General features: G+C 43.1%; 1 protein-coding gene across 5 annotated transcripts in view; it reads left to right on the top strand.

Moving 5' to 3' along the window:
- LOC110507358 (myeloid leukemia factor 1) overlaps positions 1-23,675 on the top strand; it is a 148,330-nt gene that overhangs the window by 122,992 nt on the left and 1,663 nt on the right. For 4 of the 5 annotated variants that reach the window (XM_036964664.1, XM_036964665.1, XM_021587304.2 and 1 more), the window contains 5 exons: positions 3,713-3,875; positions 20,563-20,607; positions 21,742-21,828; positions 22,008-22,148; positions 23,390-23,549. In XM_036964664.1, coding sequence (XP_036820559.1) covers positions 3,750-3,875; positions 20,563-20,607; positions 21,742-21,828; positions 22,008-22,148; positions 23,390-23,549 — 559 coding nt within the window. In that variant the 5' untranslated portion in view covers positions 3,713-3,749. The remainder of the gene's footprint in view (positions 1-3,712; positions 3,876-20,562; positions 20,608-21,741; positions 21,829-22,007; positions 22,149-23,389; positions 23,550-23,675) is intronic. The other variant, XM_021587300.2, reaches the window with a different exon arrangement.

The following is a 23,675-nucleotide window of genomic DNA, read 5'->3' on the forward strand; positions in this document are numbered from 1 at the left end:
GGGTTTTGTCTGTGAAGAGGTGGTTTAGAGAATCACCAGCAGCAAGAGCGACATCATTGATCTATACAGAGAAAAGAGTCGGCCCGAGAATTGAACTCTGTGCCACCCCCATAGAGACTGCCAGAGGTCCGGACAACAGGCCCTCTGATTTGACACACTGAACTCTATCTGAGAAGTAGTTGGTGAACCAGGCGAGGCAGTCATTTGAGAAACCAAGGCTGTTGAGTCTGCCGATAAGAATGGGGTGATTGACAGAGTCGAAAGCCTTGGCCAGGTCGATGAAGACGGCTGTACAGTACTGTCTTTTATCGATGGCGGTTATGATATCGTTTAGGACCTTGAGCGTGACTGAGGTGCACCCATGACCAGCTTTGAAACCTGATTGCATTGTGGAGAAATTACGGTGGGATTCGAAATGGTTGGTGATCTGTTTGTTAACTTGACTTTCAAAGATTTTAGAAAGGCAGGGCGGGATGGATATAGGTCTATAATAGTTTGGGTATAGTGTCTCCCCCTTTGAAGAGGGGATGACCACGGCAGGTTTCCAATCTTTGGGGATCTCAGACGATAAGAAAGAGGGGTTCAACAGGCTAGTAATAGGGGTTGCAACAATTTCGGCAGATAATTTTAGAAAGAGAGGGTCCAGATTGTCTAGCCCAGCTGATTTGTAGGTATCCAGATTTTGCAGCTCTTTCAGAACATCAGCTGTCTGGATTTGGGTGAAGGTGAAGTGTGGGGGGGGTTGGGCTGCTGGGAGGAGGCGCACTTATTCTCCATGGACTTTACAGTGTCCCAAAATGTTTTGGAATTAGTGCTACAGGATGCACATTTCTGTTTGAAAAAGCTAGCCTTAGCTTTCCTAACTGACTGTGTATATTGGTTCCTGACTTCCTGGAAAGTTGCATATCGCGGGGGCTATTCGATGCTAATGCAGTACGCCACAGGATGTTTTTGTGCTGGTCAAGGGCAGTCAAGTCTGGAGTGAACCAAGGGGTATATCTGTTCTTCGTTCTACATTTTTTGAATGGGGCATGCTTATTTAGGATGGTGAGGAAAGCACTTTTAAAGAGCTACCACGCATCCTCTACTAACGGGATGAGGTCAATTTCCTTCCAGGATACCCGGGCCAGGTCGATTAGAAAGGCCTGCTTGCTGACGTGTTTAAGGGAGAGTTTGACAGTGATGAGGGGTGGTTGTTTGACAGTGGACCCATGACGGACGCAGGCAATGAGGCAGTGATCACTGAGATCCTGGTTGAAGATAGCAGAGGTGTATTTAGAGGGCAAGTTGGTCAGGATGATGTCTATGAGGGTGCCCCATGGTTACAGATTTAGGGTTGTACCTGGTAGGTTCCTTGATCATTTGTGTGAGATTGAGGGCATCTAGCTTAGATTGTAGGACGGCCAGGGTGTTAAACATATCCTAGTTTAGGTTACCTAACAGTACGAACTCTGAAGATAGATGGGGGGCAATCAATTCATATATGGTGTCCAGGGCACAGCTGGGGGCTGAGGGGGGTCTATATCAAGCGGCAATGGTGAGAGACTTATTTCTGTAAATGTGGATTTTTAAAAGTAGAAGCTCAAATTATTTGGGCAGAGACCTGGATAGTATGACAGAACTCTGTAGACTATATCTGCAGTAGACTGCATCTCCGCCCCCTTTGGCAGTTCTAACTTGTCAGAAAATGTTGTAGTTGGGGATGGAAAATTCAGAATTTTTGGTGGCCTTCCTAAACCAGGATTCAGACACGGCTAGGACATCAGGGTTAGCGGAGTGTGCTAAAGCAGTGAATAAAACAAACTTAGGGAGGAGTCTTCTGATGTTAACATGCATGAAACCAATGCTTTTACAGAAGTCAACAAATGAGAGCGCCTTGGGAATGGTTGTGGTGTTGGGGGCTACAGAGCCTGGGTTGACCTCTACACCACCAGAGGAACAGAGGAGGAGTAGAATTAGGGTACAGCTAAAGGCTATAAGAACTGGTTGTCTAGTGCGTTGGGGACAGAGAATAAAAGGAGCAGATTTCTTGGCGTGTTAGAATAGATTCAGGGCATAATGTACAGACAAGGGTATGGTAGGATGTGAGTACAGTGGAGGTAAACCTAGGCATTGAGTGACGATGAGAGCGGTTGTATCTCTGGAGGCACCAGTTAAGCCAGGTGAGGTCTCCGCATGTTTGGCGGGTGCGACAAAAGAGCTATCTAAGGCATTTAGGGCGGGGCTGGGGGCTCTACAGTGAAATAAAACAATAATAATTATCCTGTAGGCATATTGACATTAGGGAGAGGCATGTGTAGCGGAGTGATCATAGGGTCCAATGAGCAGCAATGGGTGAGTCAGGGAGCTGTTCAGTAGTTGCTACTATGCTAGGCGAGCTGGAGCTAGCGGGCCATGGCCAGCAGATGGGTATTCGGGCGACGTCGCAACGGAAAAGCCTGTTGAAACCAACTCGGACGATTACGTCGGCAGACCAGTCGTGATGGATTGGAGGAGCTCTGTGTCGGCAATAAAGGGTCCAGGCCAATTGGCAAAAGAGGTATTGTAGCCCAAGAATTAGCTGGTAGACCTCTTCGGCTAACCGGGAGATGGGTCTAGCTCAAGGCTAACTGGTGCTAGCTTTGGTACAGAGGCGCTAGCCAGGAGTAGCCACTCGGATAACAGCTAGCTAGCTACGATGATCTGGTGTAATGGTCCAGAGCTTGCGGTAGGAATCCGGAGATGTGGTAGAGAAAAAAATATGCTCTGGGTTGATCTCGAGCTGTGCAGACTGGCAGGTATTGACCGAGCTGAGGATGGCTGGTGTCCGAGTTAACGGTGAAGACCGCTAAGAGTGGCTAACTGACTACTAGCTAGTAGCTAGTTAGCTGGCTAGCTTCTGATGGGGGTTCCGGTTCTAAAGTATAAAAATAGCAGATCCGTACCACATTGGGTGAGGCGGGTTGCAGGAGAGTATATCCAGTCCGCGGCTAAGCCGTTGTTCCTCCTAGACAATAACAGCACTTACAGTTGACCGGGGCAGCTCTAGCAGAGCAGAAATGTGATGAACTGACTTGTTGGAAAGGTGGCATCCTATGATGGTGCCATGTTGAAAATCACTGAGCTCTTCAGTACGGGCATTCTACTGCTAATGTTTGTCTATGGAAATTGCATGGATGTGTGGTTGATTTTATACACCTGTCAGAAACGGGTGTGGCTGAATTAGCTGAATCCACTAGTATGAAGGGGTGTCCACATACACACACAAGTATCTTAGGCCTAGTCTAAAATCAGATAAACGTTACCGTACGACCCCCCCCCCCATCGCCCCATCTTCAGTCCACAAACCAGCCCTTCCCTCGCAATGCCCGGTTGCGTGTTCTTGTTATGACTATTTCGGGGAAAAAATCTATATATACAGTACCAGTCAAAAGTTTGGACACAACTACTCAAGGGTTTTTCTTTATTTCTACTATTTTCTACATTGTAGAATAAGAGTGAAGATATCAAAACTATGAAATAACACATGGAATCATGTCGTAACCAAAAATGTGTTAAACAAATCAAAATATATTTTATATATATTTGAGATTCTTCAAAGTACAGCTCATCATGGTATGACCATTTGTTTTTCACTCATCAGCACAGTCATCAATTCTGCAAAGAATTCAGAGTCTCTGGGAACATTGAGGCTGATTAAATCTCTTCTTCTTCTTCCTCCTCTTCTCCACAGGGATCCATTCCAGGCACACAACACACATGTACAACAGATGATGCGGAGTTTATCAGAGCCCTTCGGTCGGGACTTCATGCCCAGTCTGACAGTTGGATGTGACAGGGGCCGCGTAGCCGGGGGCCAACCCAACACTAACATGGCGCTACAGGAGGACCACAGGGTGAGGACCGATACTCTGACTGTGACTCACTGACTGGGGTAGGGTGACTAGGGCTAATGTGTTGCTATGGTGACCCAGGTTTGGTCCCACACAATAATATTTCATTTGTAAAGCGCTCAATTAGCATGACTCGAGTAGCCTTGGAGTATTGATATCGGCTAAACACATACAGATCCTAACCAGGATATGTCAGGTCAGGAGAGGGTTGTTGGTTTGAATCTCAAACAGGTGATTACCTCGGTGCCTCTAGTTCATACCCTATCCTTAAGATGGTCTTCTCACTTGGAGAGCATTTCCCTTTGGATTTTTTCTCCTTCAACTGCTACCAGACATGTTTGTTCTATCATGTCAATCCAAACATTTGTCTGCACAAACAAATCTGGGACCAGGCTATGTTCTCTTGGCTTGAGAAACAGAAACTGGCAACCATACCTCCCAGTGCATTGTAGATTCTCCCAATTCACTTGTACTCTCTTGGTGAATGTAACAATGTACACTGAGAGTCGGGAAGCAAGTCCAGGGAGTGAATACATTTCATAAATAATCTAACATAAACAAGAAACACGAACAGTGCACGGACATGAAACAGAAACAATAACGCCTGGGGAAGAAACCAAAGGGAGTGACATGAATAAAAGCAGGTAATCAAGGAGTTGATGGAGTCCAGGTGAGTGTCAATAAGCGCTGGTGCGCGTGACGATGGTGACAGGTGTGTGTAATAATCAGCAGTCTGGTGACCTAGAGGCCAGAGAGGGAGTATATGTGACGGTGAAGGTGTGGAATCATATTCCTGTCCCAGGGGTTGGTCAGTTCCTTGTACTGACATTCATACTGTCCTCTTCATCTGTGTCAGTGAGTGAAAGAACCTAAACACCTGCACCACAACTCACCCCCCCTGTCATTTCAGCGGTCAGCATTCAAACAAACATGAACGCTGGCCAGCCGAAAGAGATAAAAAAGGAAAGGGCTTAGGTTTACTGGGGTCGTGATGGAAAATGGCCATGGACGTGTAACCGGATCCCCCCTGCTGCCGGGTCAGGCCAGCGATGCTGTACTGCTTATTGAACCTCTGATGCTGCTCTGCTGGGGCACTGGTGGGTTGTAGAAGAACAACCCCCTCACCTTTCTGGACAGCTATCTTTGGCCTGAGGAGGGTATATTCAGAGCATTGTTCCACTGACACACTGCTTTCTCACTCAAACACACCAATGCCCCGAGCTGTTAAAAAGACAAAACAGACATGTTTGGTTTCATAGCTGTTTGGCCCGTGGTCAAATGTAGCAAATCTGAAAGAAAAAACGTTTCACGTTTCTCATGACATTGGTTATGAGTTTATCACAATATAGTTATGTTTTCAGGTAGGCTTGAATCCTGACTTGATATCCTCGTACATAATGTTTTCGTGCAATTCATCCATTGACATTAATGCATGATTGACAAGTTAAGTGTGCCCAAATTTAGGATTCAGTGTCTTGTATGTAGTTCATTTTCTCTGTAATTAAGAACAGTCCTGTTCCACACCTGAATGACAGTTTCATGACAGTTAAACACGAGTCTATTTGCTCAGCTTTGCAATGCAGTTAGATACATTTTCTATCAGAAGGCAAATATACAATGTAGGCTAATGGGAAGGCCCCCCCAAAAAATGTTTTATAACCCTACCCTAGGTAGAAGAAAACACAACCATGTTTTTAAAAATCCCTAATGTCTCCCATTAATGAAATGGATGGTTGTGTAAAAATATTTTTCTGCAAAAGTGGTTAGAAATGTTGATACACCCCCTAAACTCAAAAAGCACAGAATAATGCCTGGCTGGAGGGGGGTGGGCCACAGGCTCATGTAACCCAATATTGCAAGCTCTGACATTGCAAAAATGTGGAATACAAGTAGTCAGTTGTCTGCCCTACGTACACAAACAAACAGCATTAGGATATCATAATGCATCCTGGAAATATAGACCTGTAAACAGTGACACAATAGGCAGAAATGTAAACTATAAATATTTATGATGAATGTAAGCTTTACTTTTTGCTAGCTGATTAAATTATAATTTTCCATGTCAAATGTACTCTCATTCAGTTCTGTATCATCCTGCCGGACACAAATACATACAGTTACACATGTTTTTGGATGTTATGGCTAGTGTAATCTGCTCTAAGGAAAGCAAGTGGGCTCCGACATCGGAATTAGATTAGATGTTTTCATAATTGTGTACAACCCTCATGCACTATGCATTGGGGCAGGTAGCGTTCTCCTGGCATCTGCCAAACACAGATTCGTCCGTTGGGCTGACAGATGGTCGAGTGATTCTACACACCAGAAAATGTGTTTCCAGAGTCCAATGGCGGTGAGCTTTACATCATTCTAGCCCAAGCTTGGCATTGCACATGGTGATCTTAGGCTTGTTTGTGGCTGCTCGGCCATGGAAACCTATTTCATGAAGCTACCGACGAACAGGAGAACGCTACCTGCCCCAATGGATAGTGCCAACTGTAAAGTTTGGTGGAGGAGATATATTGGTCTGAGGCTGTTTTCATGGTTTGGGCTTGACCCCTTAGGTCCAATGAATGGACACCTTAATGCAACAGCATACAAGGACATTCTAGACGATTCTGTTCTTCCAACTTTGTGACAACAGTTTGGGGCCCTTTCCTGTTTCAGCATGACAATGCCCCTATGCACAAAGCCAGGTCCATACAGAAATGTTTGAGGAGATTGGTGTGGAAGAACTTCACTGGCCTGCACAAAGCCCTGACCACAACCCCATCGAACACCTTTGGGATGAATTGGAACGCCAACTACGAGCCAGGCCTAATTGCCCAACCTCACTAATGCTGTTGTGGCTGAATGGAAGCAAGTCCCCGCAGCAATGTTCCAACATCTAGTGGAAAGCCTGTCCAGAAAAGTGGCTGTTATAGCAGCAAAGGTGGGACCAACTCCATATTAATGCCCATGATTTTGGAATGAGATGTTCGCCGAGCAGGTGTCCACATACTTTTGGTCATGTAGTGTATTGATGCACACCAGCTCTTTTCAGGTGGCATTTTGGCTGTTGAATGGCCTACTGACATGTGGCAGTACAATTCCATGGTGTCTCTGTCTGTAGTAACTGCCAGAGGTGGGAGTGATGGTGGAGTGAGCTATCGTGAACAGTTCTGGGAGATTCAGGATGGCATTGACATTGAAGAGGTGCAAATCCTACCATATGTGTCAGTGAGTGTCAGGTTGTGTTGGTTCAATGTGGTGAACACCTGCCTTATGAGCTTGTCATCATATGTGGTTACATCCTCCCCATACCCCATAATGTCAACATGTATGGAAACTCCATGGCAGACTGGGCATTTCAGGATGGCATTGACATTGGTGAGCTGCAATTCCTATGAAATGCAAAGGCCCACTGTTGATTACATTTCTTGTCAATGAGTGTCAGGTTGTTGGAGCTAACGTAATTGCCAAGCCCCCTACCCCATATTACAACCTATGTGTTCTGATAATTGCATTGTTTGCACAAAATCGGATAGCAGTGAAGTCCACAAAGCATATTGCATGTACAGTAACAGACAGTTACATGATCTACAGCATGGTCAAGCAAGTTAATGTTTCCGACGACTAAACAACTATTGATTTGGAACCACAGAGTTAATACAAGTCGCAAAGAATACAGGAGCTGCCTCCACTATTCCAGCCCCATTTCAACTTAAACATGATCAAATCACCTCTGCTTAGTCTAATACAGTGACAACTAAAAGATACCAAAAACAATTTAGTCCAACTTAAGCTAATTATGATGTGGTTGCGTGTGTGAGCATGTGTGTGCGCGCATTCGTGCAAGTAGAAAAACATGTTGACTCACCCTGCTTGTAGAGAAAGGCCAATGCCATTCTCCTCGCTTTCATGTTGACGAAATGGCCTATCACCTCAGTACACTTTTATTTTCTGTTGTCCTAGGCTCCCTGGCTAAAATGCTTGCTCGCTAGCCTAACTTCCATTCATGGTTAGCTAGTTAAAATTAGCCTTCTACATCTAGCTACATATTGAACTTCCATCCTCTCAGGCCAGGGGCACAACAATGAATTAATTAATGGGTGGATCAGAATCGCCGTTCTAATCATTGGCCAGTACGGAGAATTAAGTAAAACCACAAGTCCAAATCCCAATCTCCATCCATGGCTAATTTAGGAAAGGGACCATTTTAGCTAGCTAGCTAGCCTCCGGAGGACAACAACACAACGAGATGCAACAATTAAACTTTTTCTGTTAATGATGTATGCTCTCAATGGGATTTGATAGTCGAATCCAAGCTGGCTTCCCTTGACTCTTTTTTTTCTTGGTGCACCAGGACCATTCACAGTTGAGCTCGCTCAGTTTAGCGCACCGCTGATTGGCACATTTTTTTATACTTTTTTTTCATCAAGGGAGGCCAAATGCTCTCTGACTTCCTTTGCCTTCAATACTACGGGCAGCAAACAATGTCATACTCGTTTGGACAAGATGGCATCAGATAGATGGCCTACACGTAGAGAGACAGAGGGGTGCTGTTTTGGTCGCTCTGATGCTTTCACTTGTGAGATACATTCAGCATCTTGCGAATTGAAGGAAAATGATGAAACACAGAGAGACGAAAGATAGATTATTTCATATTTTTTAAATATTTTCTTTTGCAATTTTTTGGAGAAGCCTGGCTTCCCTTGGTATCCATGAATACACGCCACTGCTGGAATGTACAATATTTCACCATTATTATGTTCATCATTCTTCAAGCTCTGTTAAATTGGTTGTTGATCATTGGTAGATTACCATTTTCAAGTCATGCCATAGATTTTCAAGCAGATTTAAGTCAAAACTGTAACTCGGCCTCTCAGGAACATTCACTGTCTTCTTGGTAAGCAACTCCAGTGTAGATTTGGCCTTGTGTTTTAGATTATTGTCCTGCTGAAAGGTGAATTCATCTCCCAGTGTCTGGTGGAAAGCAGACTGAACCAGGTTTTCTTCTAGGATTTACCCTGTGCTTAGCTACATTCCGTTTATTTTTTATCCTGAAAAACTCCCCAGATCCTTAACGATTACAAGCATACCCATAACATGATGCAGCCACCACCATGCTTGAAAAAATGGAAAGTGGTACTCAGTAATGAGTTGTATTGGATTTGCCCCAAACTTAACACTTTGTTTTCAGGACAAAAAGTGAATTGCTTTGCCACATTTTTTTTGCAGTATTACTTTGTTGCAAACAGAATGCATGTTTTCCTTCCTCTCTGGCAACTGAGTTAGAACGAATGTGTCTTTGTCATGACTGGGTGTCTTGAAATCAAATCAAACTTATTTATATAGCCCTTCGTACATCAGCTGATACAGTGCCTTGCGGAAGTATTCGGCCCCCTTGAACTTTGCGACCTTTTGCCACATTTCAGGCTTCAAACATAAAGATATAAAACTTTATTTTTTTGCGAAGAATCAACAACAAGTGGGACACAATCATGAAGTGGAACGACATTTATTGGATATTTCAAACTTTTTTAACAAATCAAAAACTGAAAAATTGGGCGTGCAAAATTATTCAGCCCCTTTACTTTCAGTGCAGCAAACTCTCTCCAGAAGTTCAGTGAGGATCTCTGAATGATCCAATGTTGACCTAAATGACTAATGATGATAAATACAATCCACCTGTGTGTAATCAAGTCTCCGTATAAATGCACCTGCACTGTGATAGTCTCAGAGGTCCGTTAAAAGCGCAGAGAACATCATGAAGAACAAGGAACACACCAGGCAGGTCCAAGATACTGTTGTGAAGAAGTTTAAAGCCGGATTTGGATACAAAAAGATTTCCCAAGCTTTAAACATCCCAAGGAGCACTGTGCAAGCGATAATATTGAAATGGAACGAGTATCAGACCACTGCAAATCTACCAAGACCTGACCGTCCCTCTAAACTTTCAGCTCATACAAGGAGAAGACTGATCAGAGATGCAGCCAAGAGGCCCATGATCACTCTGGATGAACTGCAGAGATCTACAGCTGAGGAGGGAGACTCTGTCCATAGGACAACAATCAGTCGTATATTGCACAAATCTGGCCTTTATGGAAGAGTGGCAAGAAGAAAGCCATTTCTTAAAGATATCCATAAAAAGTGTCGTTTAAAGTTTGCCACAAGCCACCTGGGAGACACACCAAACATGTGGAAGAAGGTGCTCTGGTCAGATGAAACCAAAATTGAACTTTTTGGCAACAATGCAAAACGTTATGTTTGGCGTAAAAGCAACACAGCTGAACACACCATGCCCACTGTCAAACATGGTGGTGGCAGCATCATGGTTTGGGCCTGCTTTTCTTCAGCAGGGACAGGGAAGATGGTTAAAATTGATGGGAAGATGGATGGAGCCAAATACAGGACCATTCTGGAAGAAAACCTGATGGAGTCTGCAAAAGACCTGAGACTGGGACGGAGATTTGTCTTCCAACAAGACAATGATCCAAAACATAAAGCAAAATCTACAATGGAATGGTTCAAAAATAAACATATCCAGGTGTTAGAATGGCCAAGTCAAAGTCCAGACCTGAATCCAATTGAGAATCTGTGGAAATAACTGAAAACTGCTGTTCACAAATGCTCTCCATCCAACCTCACTGAGCTCGAGCTGTTTTACAAGGAGGAATGGGAAAAAATGTCAGTCTCTCGATGTGCAAAACTGATAGAGACATACCCCAAGCGACTTACAGCTGTAATCGCAGCAAAAGGTGGCGCTACAAAGTATTAACTTAAGGGGGCTGAATAATTTTGCATGCCCAATTTTTCAGTTTTTGATTTGTTAAAAAAGTTTGAAATATCCAATAAATGTCGTTCCACTTCATGATTGTGTCCCACTTGTTGTTGATTCTTCACAAAAAAATACAGTTTTATATCTTTATGTTTGAAGCCTGAAATGTGGCAAAAGGTTGCAAAGTTCAGGGGGGCCGAATACTTTCGCAAGGCACTGTATCTCAAAGTGCTGTACAGAAACCCAGCCTAAAACCCCAAACAGCAAGCAATGCAGGTGTAGAAACACGGTGGCTAGGAAAAACTCCCTAGAAAAGCCAAAACCTAGGAAGAAACCTAGAGAGGAACCAGGCTATGTGTGGTGGCCAGTCCTCTTCTGGCTGTGCCGGGTGGAGATTATGACAGAACATGGCCAAGATGTTCAAATGTTCATAAATGACCAGCATGGTCCAATAATAATAATCACAGGCAGAACAGTTGAAACTAGAGCAGCAGCACGGCCAGGTGGACTGGGGACAGCAAGGAGTCATCATGTCAGGTAGTCCTGAGGCATGGTCCTAGGGCTCAGGTCCTCCGAGAGAGAGAGAAAGAAAGAGAATTAGAGAGAGCATACATAAATTCACACAGGACACCGGATAGAACAGGAGAAGTACTCCAGATATAACAAACTGACCCTAGCCCCCCGACACATAAACTACTGCAGCATAAATACTGGAGGCTGAGACAGGAGGGGTCAGGAGACACTGTGGCCCCATCCGATGATACCCCCGGACAGGGCCAAACAGGAATGATATAACCCCGCTCACTTTTCCAAAGCACAGCCCCCACACCACTAGAGGGATATCTTCAACCACCAACTTACCATCCTGAGACAAAGCCGAGTATAGCCCACAAAGATCTCCGCCACGGCACAACCCAAGGGGGGGCGCAAACCCAGACAGGAAGATCACATCAGTGACTCAACCCACTCAAGTGACGCACCCCTCCTAGGGACGGTATGAAAGAGCCCTAGTAAGCCAGTGACAGCCCCTGTAATAGTGTTAGAGGCAGAGAATCCCAGTGGAAAGAGGGGAACCGGCCAGGCAGAGACAGCAAGGGCGGTTCGTTGGTCCAGAGCCTTTCCGTTCACCTTCACACTCCTGGGCCAGACTACACTCAATCATATGACCCACTGAAGAAATGAGTCTTCAGTAAAGACTTAAAGGTTGAGACCGAGTTTACATCTCTCACATGGGTAGGCAGACCATTCCATAAAAATGGAGCTCTATAGGAGAAAGCCCTGCCTCCAGCTGTTTGCTTAGAAATTCTAGGGACAATTAGGAGGCCTGCGTCTTGTGACCGTAGCGTACGTGTAGATATGTACGGCAGGACCAAATCAGAGAGATGGGTAGGAGCAAGCCCATGTAATGCTTTGTAGGTTAGCAGCAAAACCTTGAAATCAGCCCTTGCCTTGACAGGAAGCCAGTGTAGGGAGGCTAGCACTGGAGTAATATGATCACATTTTTTGGTTCTAGTCAAGATTCTAGCAGCCGTATTTAGCACTAACTGAAGTTTATTTAGTGCTTTATCTGGGTAGCCGGAAAGTAAAGCATTGCAGTAGTCTAACCTAGAAGTGACAAAAGCATGGATTAATTTTTTTGCATTGATACACCATCCAAAGTGTAATTAATAACTTCGCCATGCTCAAAGGGATATTTTAATGTAGGCTTTTTACATTTTTACCCATCTACCAATAGGTGCACTTCTTTGCGAGGCATTGGAAAACCTTCCTGGTCTTTGAGGTAGTCATTGAAAAATCATGTTAAACCCTATTATTGAACACAGGGTCCATGCAACTATATTATGTGACTTGTTAAGAAAATGTTTACACCTAAACTTATTTTAAAAAACATTATTCCACTTTCACATTATGGGTTATTGTGTGTAGGCCAGTGACAAATCTCTATTTAATCCACAGCTATTTTCTGTCCTCCTCTGGGTTCATTGACTTCAATACAAAACCTAGGAGGCTCATGGTTCTCACCCCCTTCCATAGACTTAGGTTGACCTCCGAAAGTCATCATAATTACTATCAGAGCTCTTGTAGTATGAACTGACATGTTGTCCATCCAATCAAAGAATCAGAGAACGAATCTAGTCATGAAAGCATAAGCTACAGCTAGCTAGCACTGCAGTGCATAAAGTGTGGTGAGCAGTTGACTCAAAGAGTGAGAAAGACAATAGTTGAACAGTTTTGTACAAATTAACTTCTTAAAAAATGAAGAGAAGCAGCAGAGAGAGAGTGCTAGCTATATTTCATTGTACTTTTTTCTTCTTAGTTTACCTTTCACTTACTTAGCCTACTCAACAGCCTAACTCAAACAAAAACAGAGAGGAATGCAATTTATGTTACCTAGCTGGCTAAGGCTATTCAATACTGCAACTCTTCCAAGTCAAGGTAAGCGTTCGGTTTTATTGATGTATTGCCAACGGGGCCCGCCATTGTAACTGCTAAATTGTAACTTGCTGTACACTACTGCCTGATTGTACATATTTATTGGATTTGGGGTTTACTAATGTGTTAGTTCTAGTTTGTTGACCATAACATTAATATGGTGACAACGAAGTAGGCTTTGTGGTGTTTAGCAGTTATAGGATGATGGTTTGGCTTGGAGAGGTTTTTGCGCCTTGTCACAGACAGCTGTTGTGTTGCGCACTGGAGTCCACAAGTGAAGGGAAAAGGTGAGAGGAGGAGAGCGTGTAGATGCGAGAAAACATTATAGAACTAGCAAAGTGATGATGCTGTTATGAAAGTGAACTGTGTGTGCGGTTAATCAGAGGTGTATTCATTTGGCCGATTCTGTTGCAAAATGTTTCTCAAGCGGAAAGAAACAGGGAGGGAACTACCTAAATTTGTCTAATAGAAACTCCTGTTTTAGTTGCGTAACGGTTCAATCAATCAATTGTATTTATAAAGCCCTTTTTACATCAGCAGTTGTCACAAAGTGCTTCTACAGAAACCGAGCCTAAACCCCCAGAGAGCAAGCAATGCAGATGTAGAAGCACATGGTGGCTAGGAAAAACTCCCTAGAAAGGCTGGAATCTAGGAAGAAACCTAGAGAGGAACCAGGCTCTGAGGGGTGGCCAGTCCTATTCTAGCTGTGCCGGGTGACGATTATAAGAGTACATGGTCATTAAGGCCAGATCGTTCTTCAAGATGTTCAGACAATCATAGATGACCAGCCGGGTCAAATAATAATCACAGTGGTTATAGAGAGTGCAACTGTTTGGACTAATGATTACACACCCCCAAATCAGCTAGATTCTCTTTTTTTATTTGAAAATCATCTTATTTAATTATTTTCTATATTTTACATGTGATAAGACCAGAGAGAGGGCCAGAGATAATTACAGACACCTGTTAAAATCTGAAGTATCCAAAAGGGCCACAAGATGTCTTGTGATATATTACATAAAATCCTTGAAAGATACCAAAAGTCTGGTAGTTTACTGGTAGACTTAGAAAGTTTCCAGTAATATAACCTCCCTTTGCAACCTCAAACGGCACCGACCGCCACTGCTCAAAATCTCAAGCCCTTTTTGAGGATTGGCCGCTACTAGTCTAATGGTCATATTCATTAGGACATGAAACTGTTTTAAAACGTTTTGCAACAGATTCCAAAAATGAGTCCAAGTTGTCTCTCCCTTTTCTTGTGTTTTTGTTTCTAATGAACATGACCCAGATCGGTCAAATGGGCCTTTGCTCCAATTTCCCCCTGAAGACACCTTCTCTCTCCCAGTATGAAGGTCTCATGATGACCGGGCAGCTGCCCTGCTCTAGAAGACCTGAGGTGCTAAACTTAGTCCCTGTGTCCCTAGCTAATCCTGCACCCCTCCCCGTGTGCCCAGTATATTTATCCCTGGTAATTACTTTCAACGGATGCCAGCCTCAGTGCTGTCTCGCTGCTCGCGATCCTGTTCCTTAATATTATTTCTCTCCTCTTGCTCTCTCTCTCTCTCCTCACAGAGGCAAGCACTCCAAGTGGCCTCTCGTTGAGTGTGCTTCCCCAATGGCACGCTATTCCATAAAGTAGTGCACTACATAGGTCATAAGCACTAGATTAGGATAGGGTGCTATTTGGGACGCAACCACTGTTTTAAAGAGCGCTACTGTAGCTAGCTAGCGCACAGTCGAAGCTGTCATTAGTAAGTTAGTGTGTGTGTGTGTGCCTGTGGTGCACTGTGCACAGCGGTGGCTAGTTCAGTAGCAGTGGGCTGTTGTAGGGATCTTTGAAAAGCTACTGGTAGATGCAGGGCCGGATTAGGAAATCATAGGGCTTTGCTTTGTTTTTTTTGTTGTTTTTTTTCTTCTATTGATTCTACAGACAGATTAGTCTTCACTTTTCAGCAGTAGGCATTTGCTTTCTAAACTGTACGTTTTTTCCCCGGGTTGTATTTTAAAATCTGCAAAAGGCAAAGCGACAGCATGGAAATAAATAAAATCCATAAATGGCAATTCCCATTCAAATACGACTGGCATCCATTGCTAGTGTACCGATGAGTTTAACAGTCAAATTGCCAGGGTAAGAGGTTACAAAACCTTTTTATGGATGACCATATGTCTATAGCCACAACATAACAAGCTGTATATTTGGCGTGCATGCTGCCCAAACTGCAGTCTTCCCGACTGTTGGCATACCTGTAACTGCCAAAATAAAGGAAATAATTGAGTAAATGAGGGATACAAAGTATATGTTATAGTGCGGGGTGCATTTTCCTGGCACGTTTTAGGTCCACTTACAGAATCTATGCCAAGGCGCATTGGAGCTTTTCTGGCAGCTCGTTTTCGCCCAACACCCTTTTAAGACACTTTATGTTGGTGTTTCCTTTATTTTGGCATATACCTGTATGCGCTTGTGATAAAACGTAATCCGTAGTTATTTTTTTATAAGCTTGATCCTCTGTGGCTAAATTATGCTCTCTGGCGTGAAAGTGGGCTCCTGTGGTTTGATACAAATTATTATAATTTATTTTCTAAATGTAATTTATTTTTACCCTTGGTCCTCTGACTCACATAAAAGATCAGTTACATTTATTTAATATGCCGTTTTATTTTTATAAGTCATTAACCAAATCAAGGGGGGACCCCCCAGTTACCTACGTGGGCACCCTACCTCCTCTACTCCCCCCATCTGATGATGAGCAGGCTGTCTACACTCATTGAGAGTGGGCTCCGAAGTCCTCCTGTGGTTGGCAGTTGCAGTAAACAAAAATATATACCGTATCAGTCAAAAGTTTGGACACAGCTATTCATTCAAGGGTTTTTATTTATTTTCCCATTTTCTGCATTGTAGAATAATAGTGAAGACATCAAACTATAAAATAACACATATGGAATCATGTAGTAACCAAAAAAGTGTTAAACAAAGAGATTTGAAGAGATTCTTCAAAGTAGCCACCCTTTGCCTTTGACAGCTTTGCACACTCTTGGCATTTTCTCAACCAGCTTCACCTGAAATGCTTTTCCAACAGTCTTGAAGGAGTTCCCACATATGCCGAGCACTTGTTGGCTACTTTTCCAGGTCGGGTGATTGGTGAGGCCAGGTCATCTGATGCAGCACTCCATCTCTCTCCTTGGTCAAATAGCCCTTACACAGCCTGGAGACGTGTTGGGTCATTGTCCTGTTGAAAAACAAATGATAGTCCTGCTAAGCGCAAAACCAGATGGGATGGCGTATTCCTGCAGAATGTTGTGGTAGCCATGCTGGTTGTGTGCCTTGAATTCTAAATAAATTACAGACCGTGTCACCAGCAAAGCTCCCCCTCACCATCACACCTCCTCCATGCTTTATGGTGGGAAATACACATGAGGAGATCATCCGTTCACACACACCGCGTCTCACAAAGACACAGCGGTAGGAACCAGAAAGCTCAACTTTGGACTCATCAAATCAAAGGACAGATTTCCACCGGTCTGATGTCCATTGCTCGTGTTTCTTGGCCCAAACAAGTCTCTTCTTCTTATTGGTGTCCTTTAGTAGTGGTTTCTTTGCAACAATTCGACCATAAATGCCTGATTCATGCAGTCTCCTCTGAACAGTTGATGTTGAGATATGTCTGTTACTTGAACTCTGTGAAGCATTTATTTGGGCTGCAATTTCTGAGGCTGGTCACTCTAATGAACGTATCCTTTGCAGCAGAGGTAACTCTGGGCCTTCCTTTCCTGTGGGGGTCCTCATGAGAGCCAGTTTAATCATAGTGCTTGATGGTTTTTGCGACTGCACTTGAAGAAACGTTCAAAGTTCTTGAAATTGTCCGGATTGACTGACCTTCATGTCTCAAAGTAATGATGGACTGTTGTTTCTCTTTGCTTATTTGAGCTGTTCTTGCCATAATATGGATTTAGTATTTTACCAAATAGGGCTATCTTCTGTATACCACCCCTACCTCAAACGCATTAAGAAGGAAAGAAATTCCACAAATTAACTATTAACAAGGCACACTTGTTAATTGAAATGCATTCCACCTCATGAAGCGGGTTAAGATAATGTCAAGAGTGGGCAAAGCTGTCATCATGGCAAAGGCTGGCTACTTTGAAGAATCTCAAATATAAAATCTATTTTGATTTGTTTAACACGTTTTAGGTTTACTACATGATTACATATGTGTTATTTCATAGTTTGGAAGTCTTCACTGTTATTCTACAATGTAGAAAATAGTAAAAATAAACAAAAACCATTGAATGAGAAGGTGTGTCCAATCCTTTGACTGGTACTATCTATCTATATATATACGTACGTACGTTTGGGGTAACCTAGACATTTTTTGTCCATTTAAAATAACATCAAATTGATCAGAAATACAGTTTATTTATGCTTTCTGAAACCTGGCTCAAAAAAATATATTATAGACTAAAATATTGGCATAAATGGTTACATTGTTTTTCGTACAGATCGTAAATCTAAGGGTGGTGATGTTGCTGTATACATAAAAGACAAGTTCTCGGCAGTCGTTCTGACTTCTGTTACTAAACCTAAGCAATATGAATATCTGTCTTTGAACCTAAACCTTGGCTCATCTTAAAATATTGTTATGTTTTGTTGTTAGACCTCCATCTGCTACTGCTGGCTCTCTTTTCGAATTGTTATCACATAATGTCATTTCTGAGTTTGTCCTGATGGGTGATCTGAATCAGGACTGGTTAACATCTAGCTCTGATTAACTCTAAATTCTATGCAATACCTATAATCTCACTCAGATTGTCAAGTGTAACTAGGTTGAATATAAAATATCCTCCATGAAATCCTCTTTGATTTGATCTTATCCAATACTCCTCATCGTTTTAATGCTTCTGGTATTTTTGCAAATGACGTCAGTGATCACTGTGCTATTGCCTGTATGAGACATGGTAAAATTCCTAAGCAATATCCACGTGTCATTACGAAAAGAAACTGGAAGAAAGAAAGCGGTTTGATATTCAAGGTTTTTAACATGATGTATCTAGCATTGAATGAAATAGAATGGAATTAATCTCTGTTGAACTAGCCTTTTCTTACTTCCACAACGCATTCCAGGATCACAAGTCCTCAACTGGCAGCTTCATTAAATAGTACCCGCAAAACAGCAGTCTCAACATCAACAGTGAAGAGGCGACTCCGGGATGCTGGCCTTCTAGGCAGAATTGCAAAGAAAAAGCCATATCTCAGACTGGCCAATAAGAAGGAAAGGTTAAGATGGGCAAAAGAACACACACTGGACAGAGGAACTGATGAGAGACTGATGAGTTTCAGGAGAAAGTTATTTGTTTCTAGCCATTTTGAGCCTGTAATCGAACCCACAAATGCTGATGCTCCAGATGGTCAACTAGTCTAAAGAAGGACAGTTGTATTGCTTCTTTAATCAGAACAACAATTTTCAGCTGTGCTAACATAATTGCAAAAGGGTTTTCTAATGACCAATTAGCCTTTTTAAATGATAAACTTCGATTCGCTAACACTTCGTGCCATTTGAACACAGGAGTGATGGTTGCTGATATTTGGCCTCTGTACGCCTTTGTAGATATTCTATTAGAAATCAGCCGTTTCCAGCTACAATAGTCATTTACAACATGAACAATGTCTACACTGTATTTCTGTTATTTTAATGGACAAAAAATTTGCTTTTCTTTCAAAAACAAGGACATTTCCAAGTGACCCCAAGCTTTTGACCGGTAGTGTATATAATATTTTTTTGAAAAAACATTTGCTTCTTCTTGGGCCCCCATGGGCCTAGGCCCAGGGGCGTCAGCCCCGGTAATACCCTGCCTTAATCCGGCCCTGGGTGGATATGGTTGTGGGTGCTGTGTTTTGTGTAGTTACTTTTGCGCTTCCATCTGCTTGACAAGTGTGCTCTGGCACCCACTGCAGAAGGCTTATCAGCTATGACAGATATTTTGGCTCCCCTACTGATCTCAAGTATCACGCATACTTTAGAGAATCCGCCCCCTGTATCAGATACATGCGTACACGAGCACACACACATACATACACACACACAGACATCAGCACATGCACGGATGCATTGGCGCACGCAAACAAACACACGCAACACACACACATTCACGGCATTGTTGAAGGAATGCTGCTGTTTCTCTTGGCGGTTTGCTGAGCATTCGATCCCCCCCATCCTGTGAATATGTTCCGTCTTCCCTCTCAAAGGCTGTTTGGGACATCACATTTCCTTCCTTTCCATCATACTCAACTACTTGCTTACTTAATATCACCTTTCATAAAATACATTGAATTCAGTTTGTTTCATTTGAGCTCACTTTATTTGTGTGTTTTGATTATAAAAGGAAATGGCCACATTGTCACTAAAGTTAGACCTGCTCTCTGTATCATTAATCTGCTGACCAGTTTACATTTTTTAGGGGTGGCATCTTTAGCCTCCCCAGTGGTCACTAACAGTTCCTAGAACCCATGCCTTCCCAGCTCGCTTATCCCTCCCATCCCTGAGAGCTGAAATAAAAGCCCTGGCATCAGTGTGACTCATAGCTTCCCTTTGAACAGTGAGAGGGGGGAATAGTGTAAGATGCGATGCCATGACAGGCTGGGAGGGGGAAAAAGGGACCATGAGCTCAAATAATCGAGCAGTAGCACAACCATCCCCAAAATAATGTGTTAAAGCCCCTCCGAGTCCATGACATTTTGCACTCTCAACCTCTGCGGCCTTCTAAAAATATGCCCGCCACAGGAGTGTAACGGGCATTTATTTGTTCATAGATGCCATTCAGAGATATAATTGCCTGTCGTGCTACATACACGCCTGTCAGGGGCAGCGAGGAGCATTTTACATCACCGTGACCTTTGGAAAAGAGCTGAGCGAGCAGCCGAGATAGACCCAGACTCTTCTCCCCCCGCCCGCCCATTGGAGCCTTGCAGGGTTTCTCAGAACGAGGATCTGTTTTCGGTGTTAAACCCTGTGTAATCCATGGCAACAGGTCCCAATTACACGGAGAGCAGAGCTCTCTCAACACTCTCCAGGCTGAGCTCCAGCCTTTAGCCCAACCTCCCTCCCTCTCTCTGGTGTCTGTGTCCACATACGGTGCCCCTTGCCTGGGTTGGGGTGTTTGGGATGCCTGCCCAGGCCTCCAGGCATCCAGGGGTTATAAACACCCTGGGGTAGAGAGTCGGGAGCAGCGGCTAGGACTGAAAGAGTCTTTCTCCTAATTTGTACATTCAGCAGGTTCAAGGCCCTGTGGAAATGTGGGAAGGGTACAGGTTCAGATTCAAAGTGTAATATAACGAGAGAAGAAAGCTAAAGAGACTATAGACTACATACTGAGAACAAACTGAATACATTTGTAAGGACGGACACTATTTTGTGTTCATGAGCCTGCCTGCCTCAGTGATGCGTTGTGCTTTCTCGGGCTTCTTTGTGTGCTTGTGTGTTCATTCTGTATTGTACCGCTTTTCAGGGGATGAGCCAGTCGCTTTCGCCTTTCGGCAGTATTGATAGCACGGTTAGTACGGTAGACTGCTCAAATGCTATGATGCAGCACGATTCCTTGTTTCATTCCCAAACTAACCATTGGCACGTACTAACCCCCCTCACTTACACTATGTCTTTATAGATACACACACAGCCAGTTCGAAACTTGAAATTTACCATAATACCATAATATCTGTTTGATTGTGAATCTGAACAAAAGGCCACATTCCCAGTGCCATGTCAAATTGGTTAGATGTGAGAGTATGCATGTGTTCACCCCATATCAAGTGTATGTGTAGGCTTACTAAGCTACATGTGTGTATGTTTGCATGCGATCAGTATCAGTGGCCTGGTTGTTTTACGATCTGGTTGACCCCTCCCCTCGAGTATTGGGTCGAATATTACCCCAGCCAACTGGCACCCACAGCGGACCAGATCAACTCTGCTGGCTGGCTGGTACCCATAGTGGCTCAGCCTAGCACTCTAGCTCACTCTGACCGTCCTAGGAGACCTGTGGTTAGTTACTGGAACTTCCACTACAAGAGAGACTAGGATCATGTGGTTGGGTCGAGTCTTGTAAAACAGTCAAAGAGCTCTATTTAGACATGGACTTGCACGGGATGTTGATTTAAAGCCCTATTGACCCTGGTAAAAAGTTCTGCACTATAAAAGGGATAGGGTGCCCTTAAGGACGCAGCCTAAAGCTATGTTAACGTATCAGTGTGGTTTTTACTGTTGTGATGTTTTTTTCCACATCACAAAGGTTGCAAATGCCCAACTAATGCATGTTACTTAAACATATCTGTCCACTGAAGTGACAACATGTCAATGGGAAGTAAACAGGGAGAATTGAGTTTCGTGTATCTCTGAAGAATGGATATTTTTAAAGATTTCCAATACAGTTAGCCTACATTTCTCCATGGATTTCAACAATCTAGATTATGATATGATTGATATGCTAGTGCATGGGGTGAATCCTTACTTTAGCTTAAGTCAAGCTTTCACCCAGTCATGCCTTGATGTCAATGGGAAAATAAGTGAAAATTCAACTTATGATGGCACAGTGTGGATGGAGGTTTCGTATAGTATATGGATGTCTGTTGTAATGGTGGTATGGACCATAAAGTTAGTTCTGAATGGCCCATTGTTCTTGTTCTCTCTGCAGGACATGGAGTCGAGGAACCCTTTCAGTATGTTGGACAGCATGATGTTCGGCGTGAGGAACAGGATGGGGAATATGCACAGAAACTTTGTGAGTCACGTTGTCGCTTCTAATACCCAACACAGCCCATACAAATAGAATTACTAGAAGGGACATAGTATTAATTAATTAATTATATTTCTATGACAGACTTTGTTCCTCATTGTTTTAGCATGTGTGTTCTGCATGGCTTTATACTCACCTCAATCTGTGTGTGTGTTGTTCTCCAGGAGAACCTGTCCACAGACTTGAACGCCAACCCCACTGCCCACTCATTCAGCTCCTCCTCAGTGATGACCTACTCCAAGGTTGGAGACGAACCCCCCAAAGTGTTCCAGGCCTCCTCCCAGACACGGCGCGCTCCCGGTGGGGTACGTACACTCAAGTATGGCCAGAGATAATTTCTGAGAGGCTGGGGGAGGTCTCTCCAAGCTGATACTGCACTGAACACTAAGGGAGAGGTCGTTTACGAGAACTGCAAGAGCTTATATGAAGAGTTTTATTTCAAAACACTATACACAGTATCCATTTTCAGAAATGTTGGTAAATTAGCTTATATTGTTTAAAAGAAAGTGTTTTTTCACTATCTAACCATGGCAATGGGGTTGTTCAATAACAGACATGTATTTGTTTAAAATCTAGCACTTGATGGTTTCATTTCAGATAATTTATTTTGCAAATTGCTAAATATCTCTCAGTGAAATAAGTAGTACTGCTAGGCTTTACACCGTCAAATGTAACAAATGTTTTCTTTATAAAGAACTGTACACCTTTGAAAATTGTGACATTCATATTTTTACAAACGATTAAATATAGTATGAGATCTTTATGTAAAACATTTACATTTTAGTCATTTAGCAGATGCTGTCATCCAGAGCAACTTAAAAGTAAGTGCATTCATCTTAAGATAGTTAGGTGAGACAACCACATATCACAGTCAAATATACAGGATATGAACATTCCATTCCAGCTGAGTGTACAAAACCATTAAGAACCTCTTCCTAATATGTAATACTGTTGAGCATGAAAAACCCAGCAGCGTTGCAGTTCTTGACACACTCAAACTGGTGTGCCTGGCACCTACTGCCATACCCCATTCAAAGGCACTTAAATATTTTGTCTTGCCCATTCACCCTCTGAATGGCACACATAGACAATCCATGTCTCAATTGTCTCAAGGCTTGAGTCATTCTTGAAAGTCATTCTTCTTGTCTCCTCCCCTTCATCTACAATGATTGAAGTGGATTTAACACGTGACATCAATAAGGGATCATAGCTTTCACCTGGTCAGTCTGTCATGGAAAGTGCAGGTGTCATAGTGTGATTGAGATTTCTTTCATACACATCTAAAATCTATTAATAAAAAATCTGTATAATATTGTACACACACATTGTATGCACACATAAGCAATAATTTCTGATGCGTTTTGGAAATAAAACTGTTCATATAGAGTTAGGCCTTTTAGGTTTCAGTTCCTTTTTAAGCATTTACACAAAAATAACATCTGGCCAACTGTCTGACACAGCAAGAATTTCTGATGCTTGCTTTCTCAGTCCTTATTGGCCGTTGCCTCTTTGGTAACTCATTCTGATTGGCTGTCCCCGTGTCTAGATTAAGGAGACTCGGCAGTCCCTGAAGGACTCTGAGAGTGGCCTGGAGAAGATGTCCATTGGACACCATATCCAGGACCGGGGACACGTGCTGGAGAAAAAACACAACAAGAAGACAGGCGAACGGGAGCTCAACCAGGACTTCCAGAATCTGGATGAATGTAAGTCAGTTGTAGTGTAAGGGAGCCAGCATCCCCCCCAACAAAAACAAAGGGTAACACTTTACTTTAACCCTGCAGATAATATGCATTATGATGTGGTTATAATGAATTGTAAGATGTTGTAAG

This window comes from Oncorhynchus mykiss, chromosome 27 (genome assembly GCF_013265735.2).
Source record: "Oncorhynchus mykiss isolate Arlee chromosome 27, USDA_OmykA_1.1, whole genome shotgun sequence".
Lineage (NCBI taxonomy): Eukaryota > Metazoa > Chordata > Actinopteri > Salmoniformes > Salmonidae > Oncorhynchus > Oncorhynchus mykiss.